The sequence below is a fragment of the Meriones unguiculatus genome, chromosome 15 (assembly GCF_030254825.1).
Source record: "Meriones unguiculatus strain TT.TT164.6M chromosome 15, Bangor_MerUng_6.1, whole genome shotgun sequence".
Lineage (NCBI taxonomy): Eukaryota > Metazoa > Chordata > Mammalia > Rodentia > Muridae > Meriones > Meriones unguiculatus.
The window spans coordinates 66,862,004-66,883,060 of NC_083362.1; the positions used below are offsets into that span (position 1 = coordinate 66,862,004).

Below are 21,057 nucleotides of genomic sequence, written 5' to 3' on the forward strand. Positions count from 1 at the left end.
CACAAAGAAAGAAAGAAATGACAGGGAAGCTACATTCGTGACACCAAAACAATATGGCTGCATAAACAAGAACTGAATGAGGTCAACACCAGTAGACATGCTAATGTGGAAGGAAGAACTGTAACAGGGTCTTATACCCAGACAAAGAACTCTAGGCAACTAATAACTACTGAGAGAGGGAGAATCAATTTTCCATAGGGTTAGGCTCCTAATTTCTTGTCCAGTACAAAGTGGTCATTTATCAAATTATATACACGCAAGCAACACTAGGTTCAGAAGGCTGGGTTTACGTATGTCTGCATATATAATATATCTCACGACAATGATAGTAAAAAAAAAAAAAAAGAACCCATGAATCTGAGAGGGATTAAGGGAGTTGGAAGAAGGGAAGGGAAGGGGGAAATGATGTGATTGTATTTTAATTAAAAATAAATAAATAAGCCAGGCACTGCTGGTGCACCGCCTTTAATCTCAGACTGGGAAGGACAGATATCTGTGAGTTCAAGGCCAGCCTAATCTACATAGTGAGTTGAAGAGGAATCAAGAGTTTTCAGAGAAAACCTGTCTCAAATAAAATTAATTAAACAAACAAATAAAAATGACAAAATGAAAGAAAAGTGGGAGGTTTATTTTAGGCTTCACTTCTCTATTCCAGAAATCATTTTTATTTTCATTGTTTCTCTTTAATGAAAATAGGTTCTTTGCTCACATAATATATTCTGATAACAGTTTCCCCTCCCTCTACTTTTCCCAGTTCCTCCCCTCCAGATCCACTCCCTTTTTGTCTCATTAGGAAAAAAAAAAAACCACGCTTCTGAGGGTCTAACCAAACATGACAAAATAAAATTTAATAAGATGAGGTAAAAACTGTCGTACTGAAGTTGGACATGGCAACTCAACTGAAGGAAAAGAGTCCTAAGAGCAAACACAGGAGTCAGAGGCCTGTTGTCTTTTTATTTCTTCCTTCTAGAAGTCAGTAAGACTATTACCTCAGATACATGGGTTTTAAAGAACAGTCACATGCTCTGTAGGTCATAGCATGACTGGGACAGAGAAGAATAATGTTAAGGATAGAGAAAAATGCTAAGTGTGAAAAAGGTTTAGTGGGTGATATAACAGTTTCTTTGAACCTAAACCATGGTACTTGGTGGGTTTATGGCCAATTATGTTTAAACAAGGCTATGAATAAATAAGGATAAACCTGCCACTGCCAATTATCTCAAGGTTATAAAGTTAAGTAGCTCATTCTGAGACCATATATTCTGGATAAAAAAAAAAAAAAAAACAAAGAGCAGCGGTCCTTTCATTCAACCTTATTCCTATGGAAGAGGCAGAAATTACACACATATTTGGAAACTCCTTAGGCCTCAAATATCACTGCTAATAGCTAGGATCTTCCAAAGAGATTATTCATTGGACACAAAATATAAGAAGCTCAAGGACAAAGCCCAGTTTTTCTACTAGTTTTACTAAGAGTTAAGAGGTACATTTTTCTACATCTACACAATCTCCACAAGAACTAAACATTTAAGTTTTTTCCTATGAAGGCATTGAATATATTCTACCTCAATTTTTATTTTATACTTAAGCACCTGATATTGCTTTTGTACATGCTAACTATAATATAATGTATACCAGTGACTATAATAGAACTCTTGGCCAAGTTATTAAACTTAGATGCATCTGTGTCTGAATGTACCATATCACAATAGTTTAATTTCATACATATAAATAATTTTCTTAGTATCATTTAAATTAATTTTGTAAGAAAGAAAACTAGAGGTTAGAGAGATAGTTCCAGGGTTAAGAGTTTATTTGCACACAGCACACACACTCATTCATACACACAGAAATTTACATAAACAAAAACGAATCTTTAAAAAAAAACATACTATCTCTAACTTGTTAATATTGGACTATAAGGAGGAAATTAGAATGAACTGCCTCAGAGGTACATTTTATTTTATACTTTATTGTAGCATTTGCATTTTAATGCAATGAATTTCCTTTCATAGCTTTTTAAAATTGTCTCTTTTAGCATTTTGATTATTTACTTATATACAAGTGTTTTGTCTACATATATGTCTGTATATGCTTGGCCAGAAGAAGGGGTCAGATCCCCTAAAGCTTGAGTTACAGATGGGTGTGAGCCATCTTGTTGGGGCTGGGAATTGAGCACGAGTCCTCTGGAAGTCAAGCCAGTGCTGAGCCATCTCTCCAGCCCTCTGCTCTTATATCTTAATCAGAAATAAAAGAGGAAAGCATGAGGCTTTCCTCACACTTCATGACTTCTTTTTTCTGGCGCTTCCTATGTATTTTGTGAATTCATCTCGGTAAAATCACATCTGAATTCTGAATAGAGAATGTGAATCTAAGCTTTTGAAGTGGAGAGTCACTAAACCACTGACAAAATAAAACATAATTTTGTATATACAAGGCAGTCTTTTCTCAGAAACCAAGCAGGTGAAAGAAATATCAAGGAGAAAAACCACTAAAATCAATTCTGCTGGCATTGTTATTGATCAAAATAAGTTATAAGCAGTATTTTTTTTTAAAAAAAGCATAGGAATAAGAAATTAATTTGTAGAAAATATAGGTAGTTTAAGCTTTTGAATCATAAAAGCACAAAATATATTAATCTCAGCACAAGAGCAATCAAGGCAGGGAGGGACTGGAGCTTGCTAGCTTAAAGCAACAGATGGCTTTGTCTGTGTACATACACACATGACTTCACTAAAAAGATCATCACCAGGCTAATGTATGAAACATGACAGTGGAATCCACACAGGGCTACAAGGCACACATATGAGAATATTAAGGACATGTATTTGGGTACAAATTAGGCTGAAAGATACAAAGCAACAAACAAACCTTGAACATTTGATTGACTACAAAACGGCCACAATTATACTTATTTTTTAAAATTTTTTTCTTATAATATTTTTATTTTATGTTAATTGGTGTTTTGCCCACATGTATGTCTGTGTGAGGGTACCAGAAGCCCTGGAATTGTATAGACAGGAGTGAGTTGCCATGTGGGTACCAAAAATTGAACCTGGGTCATCTGGAAGAGCAGCTAGTGCTCTTAATTGCTGAGACATCTCTCCAGCTCCCAGTATAACATCTAGTTATACTTTTAACTAGAACTCACACATAAACCAGAGGCAGTAGGTGAATGCCACGGGAACTTGCCAAACTAAGGTTCAGGGCTGTTGAGAAGCAGGCATCTTCTGCGAATCTAAGGCAATGGTCACTGTTATTTCTTTATTTCTCCCTCATCTCAATTTGAGATTGGAATCTTTACTTTTGTCCAGTGAGCTTTAGAAGTGTTAGTTGCACAGAGCAGTGGACTTCCCCTGTAAAGATGATAACGGATTCTTTTCTATACTTTTGGGTTTGCTCAGTGATAGTCATTCTACAACCCTGAGTCTTCTGTCAATCTTCATCTTTAAGGCAGTCATGGAAAGTCTTGATGATCCATGCTAATTGTAACCACAGGTTTAGCAAATAGCCCATTTCCTAAGAACACCTGAAGGCATCTGACGATGAACTTTGGGGGTTCCAGGAGTTTTTATGTTCCCATGCATATCTTGTAATTTATTTTTTAATGGTGCAAAATGAGGCATTTGCTGATAATGTTTTAGTTCCCCTTTTATTTTCTAAATCAATACTCCAAAGTATCTTTTGGTTCATATGCCCACAGTTCAAAACTACAATCTCCAATTCCTATAATAACAGTCTGCTGTTATTTACAGATCTGGCATTTCCCACTTAACTTTCTGAAACAAATGAAAGAAAGGAATTTATATTATCTCAGCTCAAAACTCAACAATCTTCAATGACATGGGCAACACTGGAACAAAAGATGGCAGCCACCAGGAAAAAAACTATGTTGAAGGATTTAAAATAGTGGTAGAAGAATATGGATGGAAATGTCACTGAGTTTTAGAGTGGTACTAGGGCACAGTTTTTAAAAACCGGGTCTTATGAGAGACTACTTCACTAACTGCAGGCCGTACAGTGTCATACATCAGTGTGCCTTCACCCTGCTCAGCAGGTCTTCTGATCTCCATGTCTCCTTGTCCCCGAGTTCTGCCTTTGCCTCATTTCTTTAATACATATCCAGTCCATCATTCGGTTCACTGGCGTGTGGACTGGTTTTATGTCAACTTTATATACAACTTAGTTATCTTAAAGAAGGGAACTTCAACTGAGAAAACGCCTCCATAAGATCTGACAGCAGAGCAGTATTTTAATTAGACACTGATGGGGGAGGGCCCAGCCCATTGTGGGTGGTTCCATCTCTGGGCTGGTGGTCCCGGATTCTGTAAAAAAGCAGGCTGAGCAAGCCATGAGGAGCAAGCCAGCAAGCAGCACTCCTCCATGGCCTCAGCATCAGCTCCTGCCTCTAGGCCTTTGCCCTGTTTGTGTTCCTGTCCTGACTTTCTCAACATCCACATGGAAGTATAAGCCAGATAAATCCTTTCCTTCCCAATTTGCTTTTTGTTCGTGGTGTTTTGTAACAGCAACAGAAACCCTAAGAGAGCTGCCACTTTCACCGAGTTCTTCTTTTTCATAACTTGTTTACTTGTGAGTCTCTAACTTAACATTCTAGTTTCTTAAACAGTGGGGAATGTATGCAAAAACATCCCCTGAAAACCATCCCCAAATAACATCCAGATAATTCTACCTACATATGTCATTACCCTAATTTCTATAGTATGGGGGGGCAGTGGATAGTCACGTTTTATAAACATTAACAAAGTACAGTGCCTGGGAAATCTAGACAGTGTACTGGGAGGAATTTCATCCTGGACAGCACCAGGAAGAGTTATTTTTGTGCCTGCATTCAGGACACAGAGGTTCAGGGAATTCAGGGACTGACCCTAGAGTCCCATATTTTCCAAACCAAACATGCTGGCCATGTCATTCGACCATCTGGTTTCTCCCACAGAACTTAGAGATTCAGAGTTCTATAAGGTCACAAAGATACATGTCTGTTCCCCAAGCAGAAATCTGAACGCAGTTAATGCAAAGAAATGACAAGAGAATAATTTACCTTCTCAGCCCTTCATCATCCCTGTCACAGGCCCCATAGATCCCCTCAGACGTCTGCTGGAACTTGTCATTGTATAACATCGTCATTGTTTAGCTCCACAAATTAACTTGAATGCACTTTTCTTTTATTTAGTCCTGAGGAAAAGTCAAAAGACTAACTTGGAGCAGGAGTCCCTTGTGTGCAGAAAGGCAGAGTTGGCTTTCATCCCCCCAGATGGATTTGTTCCTAGAACAATCAGAAACAGGCTAGTATTGCCTGGCTACTGCAGTTATTATTAGTAGGCAGCTAGTATTTATGTTGTTCAACTTGAAATCATGCATGAACTCTGGAACTGTAGCCCATCACCTCTGAGCTGAAGGGTGAGGCCAAGCATATATTTAAATGATGTATGCAAGTCTCTGGGTTTTCAGAATTGATCAAATATCCTTATTCTGGTGCCAATTGTTTTAAAAACAACTGACAACCCAATTTTTCTCTTTGGTCTTGAGCTTCCCTTTCTAGCAAGGGGACTAGAATCTGTAATCTAAAATTCTCAACATTTTTGCTATTCTATACAGTCCTCGTTGGAAATTTTTGTCAGTACTGGGCAGCGTGCTGAAGAATAGCACACCCCTGTGCTCACTGTTAAGCCAGGAGTAGCTTACCCGGGTTTCTGTAGTGTGTTAGTGCGGCTGCTAGCGCTGCTCTGAGTTCAAAACCATTGAAATCCTCCTGAGAGGCACAGCTTTGGACAAGTTTACTATCTGATGTGCCTACACTGTCCAGAACAGCAGCAAGAAATCCAGGCCTGTGACAATACAGACAGGACATGGAAGAGGGGACAACAAACATGACCAGCCTGGCATAAGGAAGGAGATATTAAAGTAATGGTTATGGCCAGGCTGTAGGTAAAAAGAGATGTGATTGCATTGAAGCTGGAAAGAATATGTAGGGCAGGCAGGGCTACCCCCAAGAAGGCAAGTGGCAGGAAGACGCTGGCCAATGGCTACACAGGATACTTGTGCCTCTTCTGCTGGCCTGGGCATCATTTTATTTCTATCTGTTTTGTTACGGCCCATTTGCCAACTTGATGCTGCTGCCAATTATCCACTTTAGGAGACTATTCTGGGGACAAGAGAAGAATGATACATTTTTAATACACCTTAAACACTCAGATTAGCAGTTGACCTAGTCTCCTCTCTGTCCTCTCTGAATAATTTAAAGATACGAAATGGTCAATTTTTGTTGTTGTTGTGTCTAGTTTCTGTTTTAGTCAAAGAAAGGAACACTCATGCGGAGACACTGGTAAGTTAGGCTTGGCTGTGGATCATTCACAGGTTTGGTAGCTCAGCGGTGTGGATGCAAGCACTGCCCTGAGTTCAAAAGTAGTTTGACAAATCCCTCGGAGATGTACGACTTGGGACAGGTTCGCTATGAGCTGTGCCTGCACTGTCCAATGCAGAGCCAAAGCTATCCGTGGCCAAGGAGTGTTTGAGAAGTGGCTAATTCAACATGTGAATTTGTTTTTAATTTTGCTTCATTTTAAGCAATTTAACACTAACAGTCGATAATCTAGATAATAATGGGAAAACATTTAATTTTCAAAAGCGAAGCATGGGGAATTTACTCTTTTATAAGAGCTCCAAATATCAAGCAAATGTTTTTGATAATAACCTAGAGTTCACATTGAACTGTGCTACAAGTGTAAAGGCGTGCTGGGTTTTTGCGTGTGTGCATGGGTGTGATGGCCAGGGCATGTGTGTAGGTGGCAGCTAGAGGCTGGGAGCGTTCCTTTATCTTTAGAAAGAGGATGTCTTCAGCGCTCATTGTTGTGACCAGGCTGCTTGGACAGCGAGCCCCTGAGATCTGCTGCACTGAGACGATGCATATGTGCCACCACGCCCAGCATTTTTAAGGATGCTGGGGATCCAGACTCAGCTCATCATGCTTGTGCTGTGGACTCTTTGCCTAGGGTTCCATCTCCCCACCTCCCAGTTTTGAGCATTACTTACAATTGTTATTATTTCTAGATTTTGTATAATTTTTAAAACTGATAAGTGATTCACAAAGAAATCGTTAAATTTCCAAAGAACAAGCCAGCGGTAGATAATGTAAACGAGAAACTCAAACAACCTTGTGTGTTCTCTAATAATCGTGTGAATATTCTACTAAATAAATATCAAAGTGCCATGGTAAAAAAAAAAATCTATGCTTGCCTTCCCATCTTTTCACATACTCCATGAAATACAAGTTTCTTTTTAGCAATCCAATTCTTTTCCCTAAAATAACCATAAAGTAAATGAAATTTGTAAATGCATTTTATCAAGACAGTAAAAAGCCAATAAAACAACTAGAAATTACTGGCCTCTTCCTAATCACCAGAATTCATTATAGACTGTTATTTGTGTTTATCTATTGAGTCTTTGAAATAACCTCCTGAGGTAGTATGGCAGACAGAATTATAGTTCCTTAAGCATGTATACCTTCTAATCTCACAAAGTTAGCAGTGTATCATTTACAGGACAGGAAGAAGTTAAAGCCGTAAGAGGAAGAGGAGATAAGATTACCAATCTGTAGGTGAGGAAAGCCTGGATTACCCGGTTAATTACAGAGTCTTCAGGGAAGCAGAAGAGTGAGGGGGCAGAGCCATGTGGATTCTATTGGCTTTGAAAGCTGAGAGCTTACATGTTGACATGTTGAGGTGATAAACACCAGGCACAAAGGGAGAAGCTACAGAAGAAATAATTGAGATAATGACCCAGGGCTCATACAATCAGCGGCTGGTTTGGTAAGAGATTCAGAACACACACTCTGACCCTTAAGTCAGGAAGCACTGTAAAAATTAGGAATGACACATGGCAGTTTCTCGTGTCCTGTCATAGCAGAGAGTGGTCTATGTCTTCTTAGCATCTTGTCATTTTCCAGGTCTCTGAACAATGGCTACTTCACTGTGGCTAGATGCACAATGGTTAAAGCACTAAAACTGCAGCTCTCACTGAAGTACCTACCAATCAGGATTATGAGCTTACAGCCATTTGAGCGGTCTCAGCCTCCAAACTGTCTACTGTAAGACACTAGAGCAGTCAGACTACTGTCACCTGTGCCCAGTGACACTGTGACTCTGTTCCTCAGCCTTCTGTCCACTCTAGTTCTGTACTGGATTCCTGATGTTTAGACAACTGGTGACACATTCCACGCATGGCACAGTGAATGCATCTTTTAAAATATAATATAAAATAAAACAGATTTTAGAAAGTGAAGTGTATCAGTCAGCCTTCTGTGGCTGAGACAAAGTAGCTATAGATTATCAACTTAGGGGGAGAGGCTCATTTTGATTCAGTTCTTGACCTTTCAGTTTGTGGTTCATTAAGTCACAGTACAGCATGGTGGCAGTACACACTGAAGGAAGCTGTTTGCCACGTGGCATCTGGGAAGCAAAACAAAGCGACAGAGGTCCTGGACTCCTGACATTGCATCCAAGGGCTAATCTTACTGACTTTACCTTCTTCCACTACACATCAATTCCTAAAGGTCCCACCACATCCAGAGAGTGCCATAGACTCAGGGCCAGTCTGTAACACCCAGGTATTTGAGGATAACACCAGATCCAAACCATAGCAGGAATTTCAACAGTCCTAAACTGTAGTCCCTCAACTAAGCAAATCAGACCCATGAAGCTAAAACCTGAAAGAATGAGTTGCCATTTTAGGATAACCTCATTGAAAAAGCAAGAAAAATTGCTACATTTGTATTTGATTTGCAAAAGACACATGTGACTTTCAATTGTATCATTATTTTTTTTTCAGTTTCTCAGTTATATCACTATTATTTCATAAGATCACTGTTTAGGGTTAGGGTCATACTGAATCATAGAGTTGAAGGATAAGCCTAAAACCCACTCTTCCGCACAGCAAAGAAACTCTGAAAGCAAATACTTAAAAATTATATATGATTCTATTTTAAAAATTAAAAGATTTTTTATTATAAGTAATTTGAATTCATTATTTTTCTAGACATATAACAAGATATTTTTATTTGGTAATATAATCTTTACGACCTTTACACAATAGCTTCTCCCAAAGCATCATATCACCAAGGTAGACTATTTTATACACACACAGACATGCACACACACACACACACACACACACACATTTATTTATATCTATGTCTATCTACATAGTTGAATCTGTGCACTGGTTTTGATTTACATAATTGATCATCACAGCTTTTTATTTTTTAATTTTTTAATTTTTTTATTACAATTTATTCATCTTGTATCCCAGCTGTAGCCCCCTCCCTTGTCCCCTTGCAATCCCACCTTCCCTCCTTTTTCTCCCTCCCCCAATAGGGAAGTAGGGGAGGTCCTCCTCCCCTTTCACCTGACCCTAGGCTATCAGGTCTTATCAGGACTGGCTGCATTGTATTCCTCTGTGGCCTGGTAATGCTGCTCCCCCCCCCCCCCCGACTCATGGGGAGATGATCAAAGAGCCAAATACTAAATTCATGTCAGAAACAGCCTCTATTCCCCTTACTAGGGAACCCACTTGGAGACTAAGCTGCAGGGGTTACAGGTTATCTCCATGCATGGTCCTTGGTTGGAGTATCAGTCTCAGAAAAGATCCCTGGGCCCAGATTTTTTGGTTCTGTTGGTCTCCTTGTGGAGCTCCTGTTTCCTCCAGGTCTTCCTATCTCCCCCTTCTTTCATAAGATTCCCTGCACTCTGCCCAAAGTTTGGCTATGAGTCTCAGCATCTGCTTTGATACCCTGCTGGATAGAGTCAGAGGCCTTCTGTGGTAGGCTCCTGTCCTGTTCCCTGTTTTCCCCCTCTTCTGATATCTACCTAGGACTTTCTGCTTTTCTTTGTCATATTATAGGCTCAATTTTAAAATTTGTTCCTTATCATTTTGAAAACTGGTGTAACTTAGAAAACTATAATGATGCACTATTATTTGGACAAGCAGATGCCATATGTTATTTGAGTTCTGTAAGCCTTTTTCTGAAAGATTTGTGTTGTTAATTACTAAGCTCCAATCATATTCAATTAATTCTTCTACCCAGGAAGAAGACACTCAAAGCATTTGTCTCTTTTCTATGGCTTCATGATTCAGTTGAAAATTAGTTCATGTGCAAAAATTACTGCCAAAGATTCTCAAGGCTTTTAGGCTCCATGTTGTGCTCTCTTTGGCACAGCATTTAAACTCAGTTTCCATTATTTACATGGGATTCCTTTCCTAAGGGAGTCTTCAGTTGGTATATTCAAATCCATTCTCACTAAAGCAGAGAACATTAACTTGGGATTTAGAGACCTTAAAAGCCTGTTCCTCATACAGCCATTCAACAAATATGAAACTGGGCAAAGAATGTGAAGAATCCTTCTACCAAAGTTTTATTAGACTATTTAGTAGAAGGTCGTAAAGAGATTATTTTTTCCTCTGAAGTAGTTCCCATATCAAACTTTTCTTTAGTCCTTATTTTGTTCACCAAGCATATATTTATATGTAAACAAATAAGCCCCCAGAGAAATGTAATTATTTTTATAAATAATTATTTCTTTCCTTCATCTTGTTTCTCATCCTGGTGTTTAAAGTACTTGAGCAAGAAGCAAGGATTATTGTGTTTGCATTTGAAAAGACTTTCCAAATGTGGAAGGTCAAACAGTAACTCAAGCAGAGCTATACCAACACACTCCTCGGCCTCTGGTTTTGGCCCACACTCTCTGTAGCATCCTCTGAGAATGGATATAGAAGAAACACATTCACTCATAATGCAAATGGCCCTCCTTGCCTTGCTGCATGAGTTACCCGGTGGGTAGCAGATCATCACTGTTCAGATAAAGAGGCTCACTGCTAGGCTAAGGTAGCCGTTTTCCATCCCCGCATCCCACTGCCGCAGTTGACTCTGAAATGTCACTCACAAAACCCACAAAAAAAAATTTTTTTTTTTGCATTCTGGTTCCCTAGCCTGTGGGGCTACCTTAAAAGTGGTTGAAGGACGTTGATGAGGAAGGACAGGCCTTTGAAGGTTATGGCCTCACCCTAGTTCCAGTCTTGCTCGCTCTACTAGGTCCTTCCTTGCAGTGTGTGGTCTCTGTCATATGTTTTTCTCACCATGAGCACTTCTATGCCTTCTCTGTTAAGATGGACGTAAATCTCCCCAATCTATATGTTAAAAAGTAAATCCTTGCTCACCTAAATTGCTTTTGCATGTATTTTGTAACAGTGCTAAGAAAAACAACTAACAGAAATATTAACTGGTATACAATGTGATTCTATAAGGTAAATATTCTGATACTCCAACAGACAGGACAGACTCCTTCTCCTATGCCAAACACAGAGGTGATCCAAAATGTCCAGGTCATTTGGGTTTTAGTTAAATAAGATACTTGAGACTCCAACCTTTGTTCTTTCGGCTCCAAACTTACAAGTCACTGTTCAATCACACTAGCTCCTAGATCCTCAGGGAAGTAATAGGCACCAGAAGAAAGTCCAAGTTCCTTTAGACAAATTGGATAATACAATGCACCACAGAAGTCATACATAAGGACAAAAGACGAGTCCTTAACGACTGAGGCCTTGTCATTTAACAGGCAAGGGAAGGCAAATTTTTCTGTTACTATAACATTTTAGAATTGCATAGTATTTTAGACTTGGTAAACCATCTATCTTCTCTGCATCCCTCTGGACTTTTCTCTTTCTTCCTTTCTCCTTTTTATATTTGGTTTCTTCCCTTAATTTCATGCCATCTTACATCTGTGAAAACAATTCTTACTTTGTGGGCTGTGAACTAAAGACAGAACTTGGCATAAACCCTTCATAGTTCACTAAAACATCGGATGTAGAAAACTCTACAGTAGCAAAGGAGAGCTTATGATACACGTCTTGGGGTGGCAATTGTGATGAAGAATCACTCAAGAGGATAAGTGCACATTACTGACTGGCACTGGCTTCATTGTCTAGACTCACCACACATTTAGGCTATTGTCATGTCTCTTGATCTTTCATCAAAAGTAAAAATTAAACCATAGTTGCCTTGATGCAAATACTGTATCCTTGTCATGGCTGAACTTAAATTTAAGGCGTTTACTGTTTCAGAATCATCTCAAAATGTTTATTGATTTTTAAAATGTTTCACCTTCTAGTTGAGTCTTGTGAATCTGTTGTGTGAGGATTTGTTATATAGCCAGTCGGAGATAGAGGCCTGCCTGACAGTTGCTTCCCAGTCTCTTCTTGTGTCAATGGATACTCATTCTTTATTTGAGAGGAAGGAAAAAAGACTTGAAAATGAAGAAAACCTCTGGGGTTAGCGGACATGATAAATTACAGGAATTAACTGAAAAATACATCTATATAAAATAAATTAGGTATCTGTAAGATTTATCAAAGCAGGCTAGAAGTAGAATAAAAAATAATTTATAAATATTTTGAGTGACTGAGGAAATAATGTTTATTGTATAAGGCTCTGGAACACACATAAAAAAAAAAACCTGGCTGTTTTAATTGTATTTTACAACCTGAAAATCCTGTACTGGATAGGGAGAGACAGGCAGATCATGGAGGCTTGCTGGCTAGGCAGCGTGGCATAATCAGAAAGTTTTCAGCAGTTGAGAAAGACTGTCTGAAAAGAAAAGAAAAAAAAAAACAGATAGAAAAATGTTCTAAGGAGTGAAACCCAAGCGTGGGTTCCGTCTTCATACCGACAGCTACACACATGCACCACCACACAGATTTCTGTAATTTCTCCCATCAGAAAATTTTCTGCACTACAGGCAAATTAGAACTTTGAAGGAATGTGTTCATTTTTCTTTTTTACCAGTTAATCTGCACTGGATTTTAATAGCCTCAGCTGTTAGGATTTATGTGTCTCTGATCAATGCCAAAAGGATTACATCCTTCATTTTCATGTTTAGTAGATCTCTTCATTTGGACCACACACCCAAACTACAATCACGAAAGTCCTGAGCTGATTTCTGCGCAACACTTTAGAAGGACTAAAGTGAAGTTCATGGGTCGAGACATCTGTATTCAAGCCCAAAGTGACAATCCCAAACCTGCAGGACATCCACCGTCAACCGTGGTGTTCGCTGTCCTCCTTAATTCGCTCCTGTTTTAATTAAGGGCTTGAGAGATCACAGTGCCCCAGCATCCCCACCAGCTCTTCTCACCTCAAACCAGTAGAACCCGGAGGTGAAGGATCTACACGCAGAGTATCTTCCACAGTGAGTCACAGAAGCAAAGGCTGTCAAAGCACCATCTTGGAAGGAGGACCATGCTCTCATTAACAAATTCGCTCACTAAATAACCCAATGCAACACATCCAGAAGAAAAACCCTCGTGAAACGCGCCATCGTTTTCACACTTTGCAGCCAGGGCAGAGAGATTTCTGATGTTTTTCTTCATTGTGCTACATGTATGAAATCTGGAGTTGTCCTAGAGGACATCTTCAAGAGGCACAGTGACTTAGGACTCAGATATGTCACTCTAAGAGGTCCGGGATGGTTTTTCTTTTCTTTTCTTCTTTCTTTCATCCTTCCTTCCTTCCTTCCTTTTTTCTTCCTTTCTTTCTTAATAAAAACTCAGTTAAGTTTTTAGCTCCATCTTTATTTTCTCTGAGGTGCAAACAAGGTGCAGAACATGCTGGCCTTTGGAATCAGTGGGCCTGTGGCCTGTAGTACTGACACTGAGGAGTTCTAGCATGTGAACAAGGGGTACAACCTTCTGAACTTCTAATTTGTCATCAGCAAGCTATGGTTAGACATGTTAAACTTTCGAATTGACACGCTACAATTGCACACACTTATGGGGTGCCGGGTGATATTTCCGTCTATGTAGTCACTGCATAATGTTCAGATTGGAGTAAGTATGTTTATTTGCTCAAACATCTGTCATCTATTTGTGGTGAAAAAAAAAAACACTAGAAAGTCTTTTATATTTTTAAACATACTGTATGCTATCACAGCACGGTGAATTAGTTTTGTTTTCAGAGTTTAGGACTTTTCATTCATCCTAAAGTTACTGAAGCAAAATACATGACAAAACATTAATTTACAACTCCCAATCTCCAAACACCACACACACACACACACATACACACACACCCCAAAAATATCTTAGAGAAAATAGTTTTATTTATGGGATAAAACTATATAACTTCAAACTATATGTATAAGAGTTACATGGGAAATTCTTTAGCATCCCATTCAATTCTGCTAAAAGAACTAGATAAATCAAAATGATACTGAAAAAATAGTTAATTAATATTGAATAATTTAAAATATTTTACATAAATAAAAATTATAATCTAATTAGAAAAACTATTGGCATGACCAACATATATATTTGTGGATATATTGTACTATTAATAAGAGTTAGAAAAAAAGGACCTTTTTGATATTTGAGTGATTGCAAAGCCTTTTAAGTTTCATAGCAGTAATGAGTATGAAATTTTTTTGGACTTCATACAGCCATGCAGAGATAATCATAGCCCTAAATGAAGAGCCATGGTGCTTTGTGAAAACTCAACCCTTGACCTGTCAAAGGAGTTGGTGAACAGTGTTACGCTGTGGTCTCCTGTCATTCAGAGGCATACCCAGGGCCAAATAACTTTCATTTAAGAACTGTCACTGCAACAGGTAATTTTTCATTCATGATTTCTGTATCCTTCAACACTGAAATCTAAGAGAAAAGTCGACTGTGCTGAAAGCACCCTGACTTTAACACAATCCCAGTTTTGGAAAGTTCAGCGCACCATCCTATCTCGAGAGGGGATTTCAATGACTAAGCAGATCTCTTCCCCAAATCATAAAGTAAGGAAGGATTCTGTCCTTGCTGCTCAAACACAGCCACAGAGCAACACTATCTGCTGCAATAAAAGCACAAATTTAAAATTTATATAATTTGACAATTGGCAGGAAAAAAAAACTTTGAAATGAAAACACCACACATTCCACAAAACTCCCAGTATATCACTCTGATTTTGTGCCAAAGTTAACCAAGCATTTTGAAAAAGCATTTCCGTTTCAGAGTCAGGAAAAGGACAGAAAAGCAACCCCAGCTATCTTGACATTAGAGATCTAACTACCAGCATCTACAAAACGCGGTTGTTTATAGGTGATTTATAAAGAAATTCACATTATGGGATCGTATTACAAACTAGGACTTATAGAACAGAATTCACTGGAACTAAATATCAAAATTTTTTGCTCTTTTTTTTTTTCTTCCATGCTGCAGAGTTAACAACATACAAATGCTAGGAAGCAGAGAATTTCTCAAACACACAGGGTACATTTACATGACAGATCTAAGAGCAACAAAATCAGCTCTCTGAATGTTAACAATGCTTCTGAGAGACTGTTTCCCCCCCCCCCCCCGAAACAGCAACAAGGAGGTAGAAAACTCTAGGTTACATGTATCTTGATCTGAAGCCAAACACCCAAACCTCCTAAATTGTAGTATCTATCTCCGTAATAACAGTTCAATCAAGAGAGGCTGTTTGCCAAGAATACAGTACCATTATGAGGGTTCTGGGTCTACTCATTTCATCGTCACTGTCAAGAGGCACGATTTCATGGGATGGTTCCTCCTGGCGTCTTCTACAAATGTGTGGACAGCTCCTCTGGACCACAGTGCGAAAAGCTTGAAGCAGAACAATGCTGGCAGTGCAGCCCATCGCTGCATCCTGGAGCCTACGGAATAACTTCTATGTTGGTGCTGTGTTTGAAAAACAGTGGCTTCTTGTCCCTGGGAATGAGCCTACACGGCAGCTGCAGCCAGCTCACCCTCCAATCACTTCCTTGAGCTCTGATCATCTGATCACGGCCAAATAGCTTGGATGCAGAGATGGGAAAGATTTGATCCACGGAAACTGAACACACTCAACAACATCAGAGCATTTCATCCAGAGACAGTTTCTCAATGCAGTTTGAAAGCATGGTTTCTGTTTATCACAGTGACTGTCTTGGATTTCTGCTTCAGAGCTTCGGGTAAATACATCTTTCCTACACACACACACACACACACACACACACACACACACCACAAATCATTCTTCAAATTAAACAGCTGAAAACTTGACTTTGTGCTGACTTTCTCCCAAGGCAAATGAGCAGTATATTGACTGACAATAGTTTATAAAATGTAAACACTTTCAGAGGAAAGTTGTTTTTTTTTTTTTTTGTTTGTTTTACCTCATTAAGTCATTGGCATTTCACTTTGCATAAACTCCAGAAGAGAAACTGGCATCAGAAATGTAGAGCACCCTGAATCAAGATAGTTTATCAAAAGTATGCATGCGATAACAAACCATGTGAGAGATGCCAGTGTTCTCCGTGATTTCTTCTCAATGGTGAGGTTGTTCTGTTCCCACACACACAGTTCTGCAGCCTAATACATTTTTATATTTACATAGGCGGTTGGCAGGGCTGAAAATCTCTATCTGAGGTCACTCGGTGCACTCTGCAGAGCTGACCTCTTAGAAACAGCTGGAAAACATTTTAACATCCCATCAATAAGAAGCAAAGCTTTGCAGAAACACATGGAGCTCTTCTGTAGTTAAGGGTCCAGTATTCCCTGACTTCTGTAAGACTTGTTACTTAGGAGGCAACCAAAGAGGGATACTTAGAAATCACGTGAGCTATCTGGAATGGCCTCAAGATCTAATGGTATACCGAAAGAGAATAGGACAGCAGGGGATACATGTGCTAAAAATATCTCATGGAAAATGGATTTTGCTTACAAATGAGGAAAGCATGTATCCCGGGAGAATTTTCAATGTTGGGATCTTCTTGCCAAGCTAATTCCTTCAGCCTAGCTCTCAGAGATTTAAATTAAAAAAAAAAATCAAAACAAAACAATATTCTATTTAGTTTGGGGGCTCCTGCATGCAGAGTTCTGCTGTATGCAGTTTAGCAAAGGGTTGTTCTGTAAGGTGTGGTTGGCCCAGTCAGATGGCTTACGTGATTTCTAAGTATCCCTCTTTGGTTGCCTCCTAAGCAACTAGTTTTACAGAAGTCAGGGACCAGTCAAGTCGCTTTAGAGAAGTATATAGCAAAATGCTTGATTAGGCATTAATTATGCAGTAATCTGTCACAACACAGCATCATTTAATTGCTGTTTGCCAGAGAAATAAAACATGTTTCTTTTCATTTTTCTCCTCCTCTTATAAGAAGTACTGACTGCCAATAGTTTTCATCTCACTCTGTTTTGAGCAAACATATTTTAGTGCTGCCAGAGAAAGAAGAAAAAAAAATGCTAACGGTACTGGCAACTCCTTAACTTCCTCTGGACCTCTGTCTGCATGCCTGTGCTCTAATCCAAGCCATTTCACTGCAGACGACTGGGGCACTTACTGACAAGAGGTCACAGTTTAGATCAGCTGGTGTAAGTCTATTGAGTATGTATAACAAGTGCCAAGTGTGAGTCCATGCTTGTGCTCCTACCCTTTGAAATATGGCTGTTCCTCCAGGCTCTCTGAATGAGGGTTCCCACTACCCACCAACTCCCAAACTCACAGTAGACCCTCCTCCAGTCCTATACATGAGTTCTGATCATCTGCTCTTAAGCACACGGCTAACCAGACATACCCCTCACTGTAGTTAGAAAATGGAGAAGAGAAGATCCTAACTCTGTCCCACACACTGGGGGCCCAAAGGTACACCTTGGCTTTGGAACTTTCTTCTGACCACCTCTCCCTAAGTCTGGCTAATACTCTAGGGTGGCTTTTGGAATCTGATGTTTTGACAGATGGCACAGTCTTTAGGGAAATACACGAGGAGATGCTTTCTAGCTATTAGAAGCCTGTTTGCATCGATCCTCTCTTTGTCTCTGAGGCATCCGCCCCCATTATTGATGACTGCGGGGGGAGGGGCTCTCAATACCTTCTAGCCCTTCTTCCCTCCCCACTCCCTCATTCTTTCCTTCTGACTCTAAATCTTTATTTTAAGAGAGTGCCCAAAGACGAGTTCCTTTCAAATTCAGTGTATAAAATGGTTATCCACTGGGCAAAGAACTAATGGGATGAAGAGTGGGAGGTGAGAGTCAGAGTTGTTCAACAGCTTCTCATGAAAAATTGTCAAATTGCAGCAAAGCAGCAAGAAAGGGGCTAGGTTCTGAGTGGTAAGGTTTACATGAGTGCAGGGGGTGGGACTGACTAGGGAAGAGGATAGAAATCTGCTCATAAAGGCCTTCCCTCATATCAACATAGCATGTACATGGGACGAAGGGAATTATTTTAAAATGAATTGTACACCCTCCATAAAGAATCTGCTGTTTTTCTTATAAATCATTAATTTGGCTTCAAATATGACCCAACCTGTATATAGCTTACGGAGACTTTCCTTTGCTTTCATCCATGTCCATCTCCTAACTGGACATTAGTTTATGAATTTGTTAGACATTGACAAAATGTAAATTCAATAGTTTTAACTGTTTTTTTTCTAATATGAAGGAATATTGTCATTAACAATGTGTGTTGCTAAGGCTTCAAAGTGTTGGGAGCAAGATTTTGAGTTGTTAAATACATACTATTCATCAATTCACCCAGAATTTACAAAAATCTTAAACAAGTGAAGGGAGTGTAGCTGTCTAAAATTTTTTGGCTTAAAAGTTCCTTAAGTGTAGGAACAGATATTTCTACCACTAGCGTAGTATAGCCAAAGGTCTTGTTCTCTTTAATGGGAGAGGAAACACATTTAATTTAAATAAATAATGCCAACTGAAAGTATTGGCGTTTTCCAGCTTTGTTAAATTATGTAAGAGTTGTATGTTTAAATCTACAGATATCATCAATCTTGCCATGTATCTAAATCTATTCAACCATCCTGCATTGGACTGTAGGTGGACAGGATGAGGTCACCTTGGGTTCTTTCCCTCCTCAAACACTTGGTGCATCTGTGTCTTCTCCTTACACACAATGGTGGCCTGCAGCTAGGCTCGGGGGGGGGGGGGTGTCTTCTGCTATATTCTGTAGGGTGTCAGTGTATTGCAAGCCAGGACTGGTCATTGAAGGTTTTGTGGTAGGAACAGAAGTGAGATTAGTATCTTTTGGACATCCTGGTGACATGTCCTTCATTGCATTGCTCAATGTTAGTTTTAGATCACTATTTCAAGATTGTAATATATTACGAGCAGACCTTTCTCCTAAAAGGGAAATGCATGGGAATGCTGAAATTGGGAGCTGTTGTGCTGAACTGTAGCAGCAACAAATTCCCATGATGCAGCTGAACTTCCCACCACCCCACCACATGACAACATTTAGAGAGAGAGGTTAAAGGTTAAGTAAGATAATAATGGAGGGGACCTAATCTAGTAAGACAAATGTCCTTACTACAGAAAGGAACAGTGAGGTTTCCTTCTTTCTGTCTTTACAAGGTAAAGGGGCCACAGAGGACACAGAAAGAAGGCAACTATATAGATGAAAAAGAAATTGGAGTTTACAGCCTCAAGAATTGCAAGAAAATCTCTGTTGTCTCACCCACCATGTGCGTGCGTGTGTGTGTGTGTGTGTGTGTGTGTGTGTGTGAGGTTGGCAGTAAGATTTCTATAGATTTCTTGCTTGGAAAAATATTCTAAGAACAAAGTCTCAAGTGAATGACTCAACATTAACCTAGAGAAAAGATCTCAGCTCCCTCAGGTGAGTCAACCTCACACTCCTCCCTACTCTTAAAGTAGGAATTCCTGGGATATTGACACCTCTCTCTTTCTGTCTGTCTGTATGCCACGTGTCCGTGGGCCAGCAAAGCTCAGCCTCCCTATAAATGGAGTCTCAATGCCCAGAACTCTGACAGCAGAAAAGGTATATTTCTCAGCTTCCTTCTGCCCCAAGCCAAGTGAAGACATCATGGAGTAGTGTAGGGGACTAATGAGAAGGGAATATTGTGTCCCTTCAGCAAGAGAGAATTTGAGCATCACTGAAGATGAAAAGTGAATGTGATCACACTAACCTGTAACCAAAAGTGAAGGATCAAGTAGTCAGATGGGTTCGGCAGGAGGGTGCAGCGCATGGGGTCCAGGAAGGACTCCCAGCTGGAGGAAGCAGGCAAAGGAATGACACAAATAGAGTGCCTTCCTGGCATTGAACACGCAGCACACCAGGATCCCCTGACAACACTTGTAGAAGGAGGAGATTTCTTCCACAACCCCTGGCATCCACGTCATGGTGCCTCACAGAAACCCTCAAGTTTGGCTTTGCCAGGGGTAGTATCTTGCCTGCCTGCCAGTCTGGTTTACACATCTTTGAACCAAGTCTACAACTGACACACACTCTTTGAGCTCAGCCAGGGTTGTCAATATGACCAAATGAAGAAATTTTTAATGTCTATCTGTCCCCAGAACCATGTACCCCAACTATGGAAATATCTCCATAGATATAGTTACTTTATAGAAAAATGGACCTTACATAGACTCAATATGTCTGAGGAACATGGCTTCAGTCTAAAGAGTTTTCTGTCCTGATGGAAAGGACAACCAGCAAGCATGGGGGGCAGGCATACAAAGAGCCTCAGCCTCGGAATCCAGCTAAATTAAAGGCTTCAGAAGCTGTAGGAAGGGCATCATCAGGGAACTTCACTATTGCCTCTGAATCTCAGAGGTAGCCATGTTTTAAACTTGAGTCTGTTGTAGCTACAAATAACACAACTCATATAACTGAAACAGAGTCCGGCTCATAGGAGTTGTTGAGAGATCAAAGGTGATGCCTTTTCTCTGCTAGTATGGGTGATGCATGCTTGCTCTCCTCCCTTCTTGGCCTCTGGGTTCAGCATGAAAATGATATCTCCCCAGAAGCAACCCCCGACAGCCCTTGCATCACAGCCCTAAGTCTCAACCCCTACAACTGTACCCTTTGGCTTGGTTCTAACACACAAGCTGTAACCTTCTGGTTGACTTGATATTAAATGATGTTTCTGTAAAAGCTAAGACTATTTTCACTTGGCTGACTACCTACTTTGTGCTCCCCTTGCAGTCATCCCTCGGGTGTGACAGTAACGTGATGGGTGCACTACAAAAGCAGAGCTGCACAGAGCG

General features: G+C 39.8%; 1 protein-coding gene across 9 annotated transcripts in view; it reads right to left on the reverse strand.

Annotated features, from left to right (window-relative positions):
- Positions 1-21,057, reverse strand: part of Dock10 (dedicator of cytokinesis 10) — a 249,752-nt gene that overhangs the window by 183,627 nt on the left and 45,068 nt on the right. For 2 of the 9 annotated variants that reach the window (XM_060368691.1, XM_060368690.1), the window contains exon 1: positions 15,548-15,874. The exons of 3 other annotated variants lie outside the window; for them this stretch is intronic. In XM_060368691.1, the coding sequence (XP_060224674.1) occupies positions 15,548-15,706 (159 nt within the window). In that variant the 5' untranslated portion in view covers positions 15,707-15,874. Of the gene's footprint in view, positions 1-15,547; positions 15,880-21,057 lie in introns of those variants that run through there. 4 more of the 9 variants (XR_009586481.1, XM_060368693.1, XM_060368701.1 and 1 more) reach the window with 4 other exon arrangements.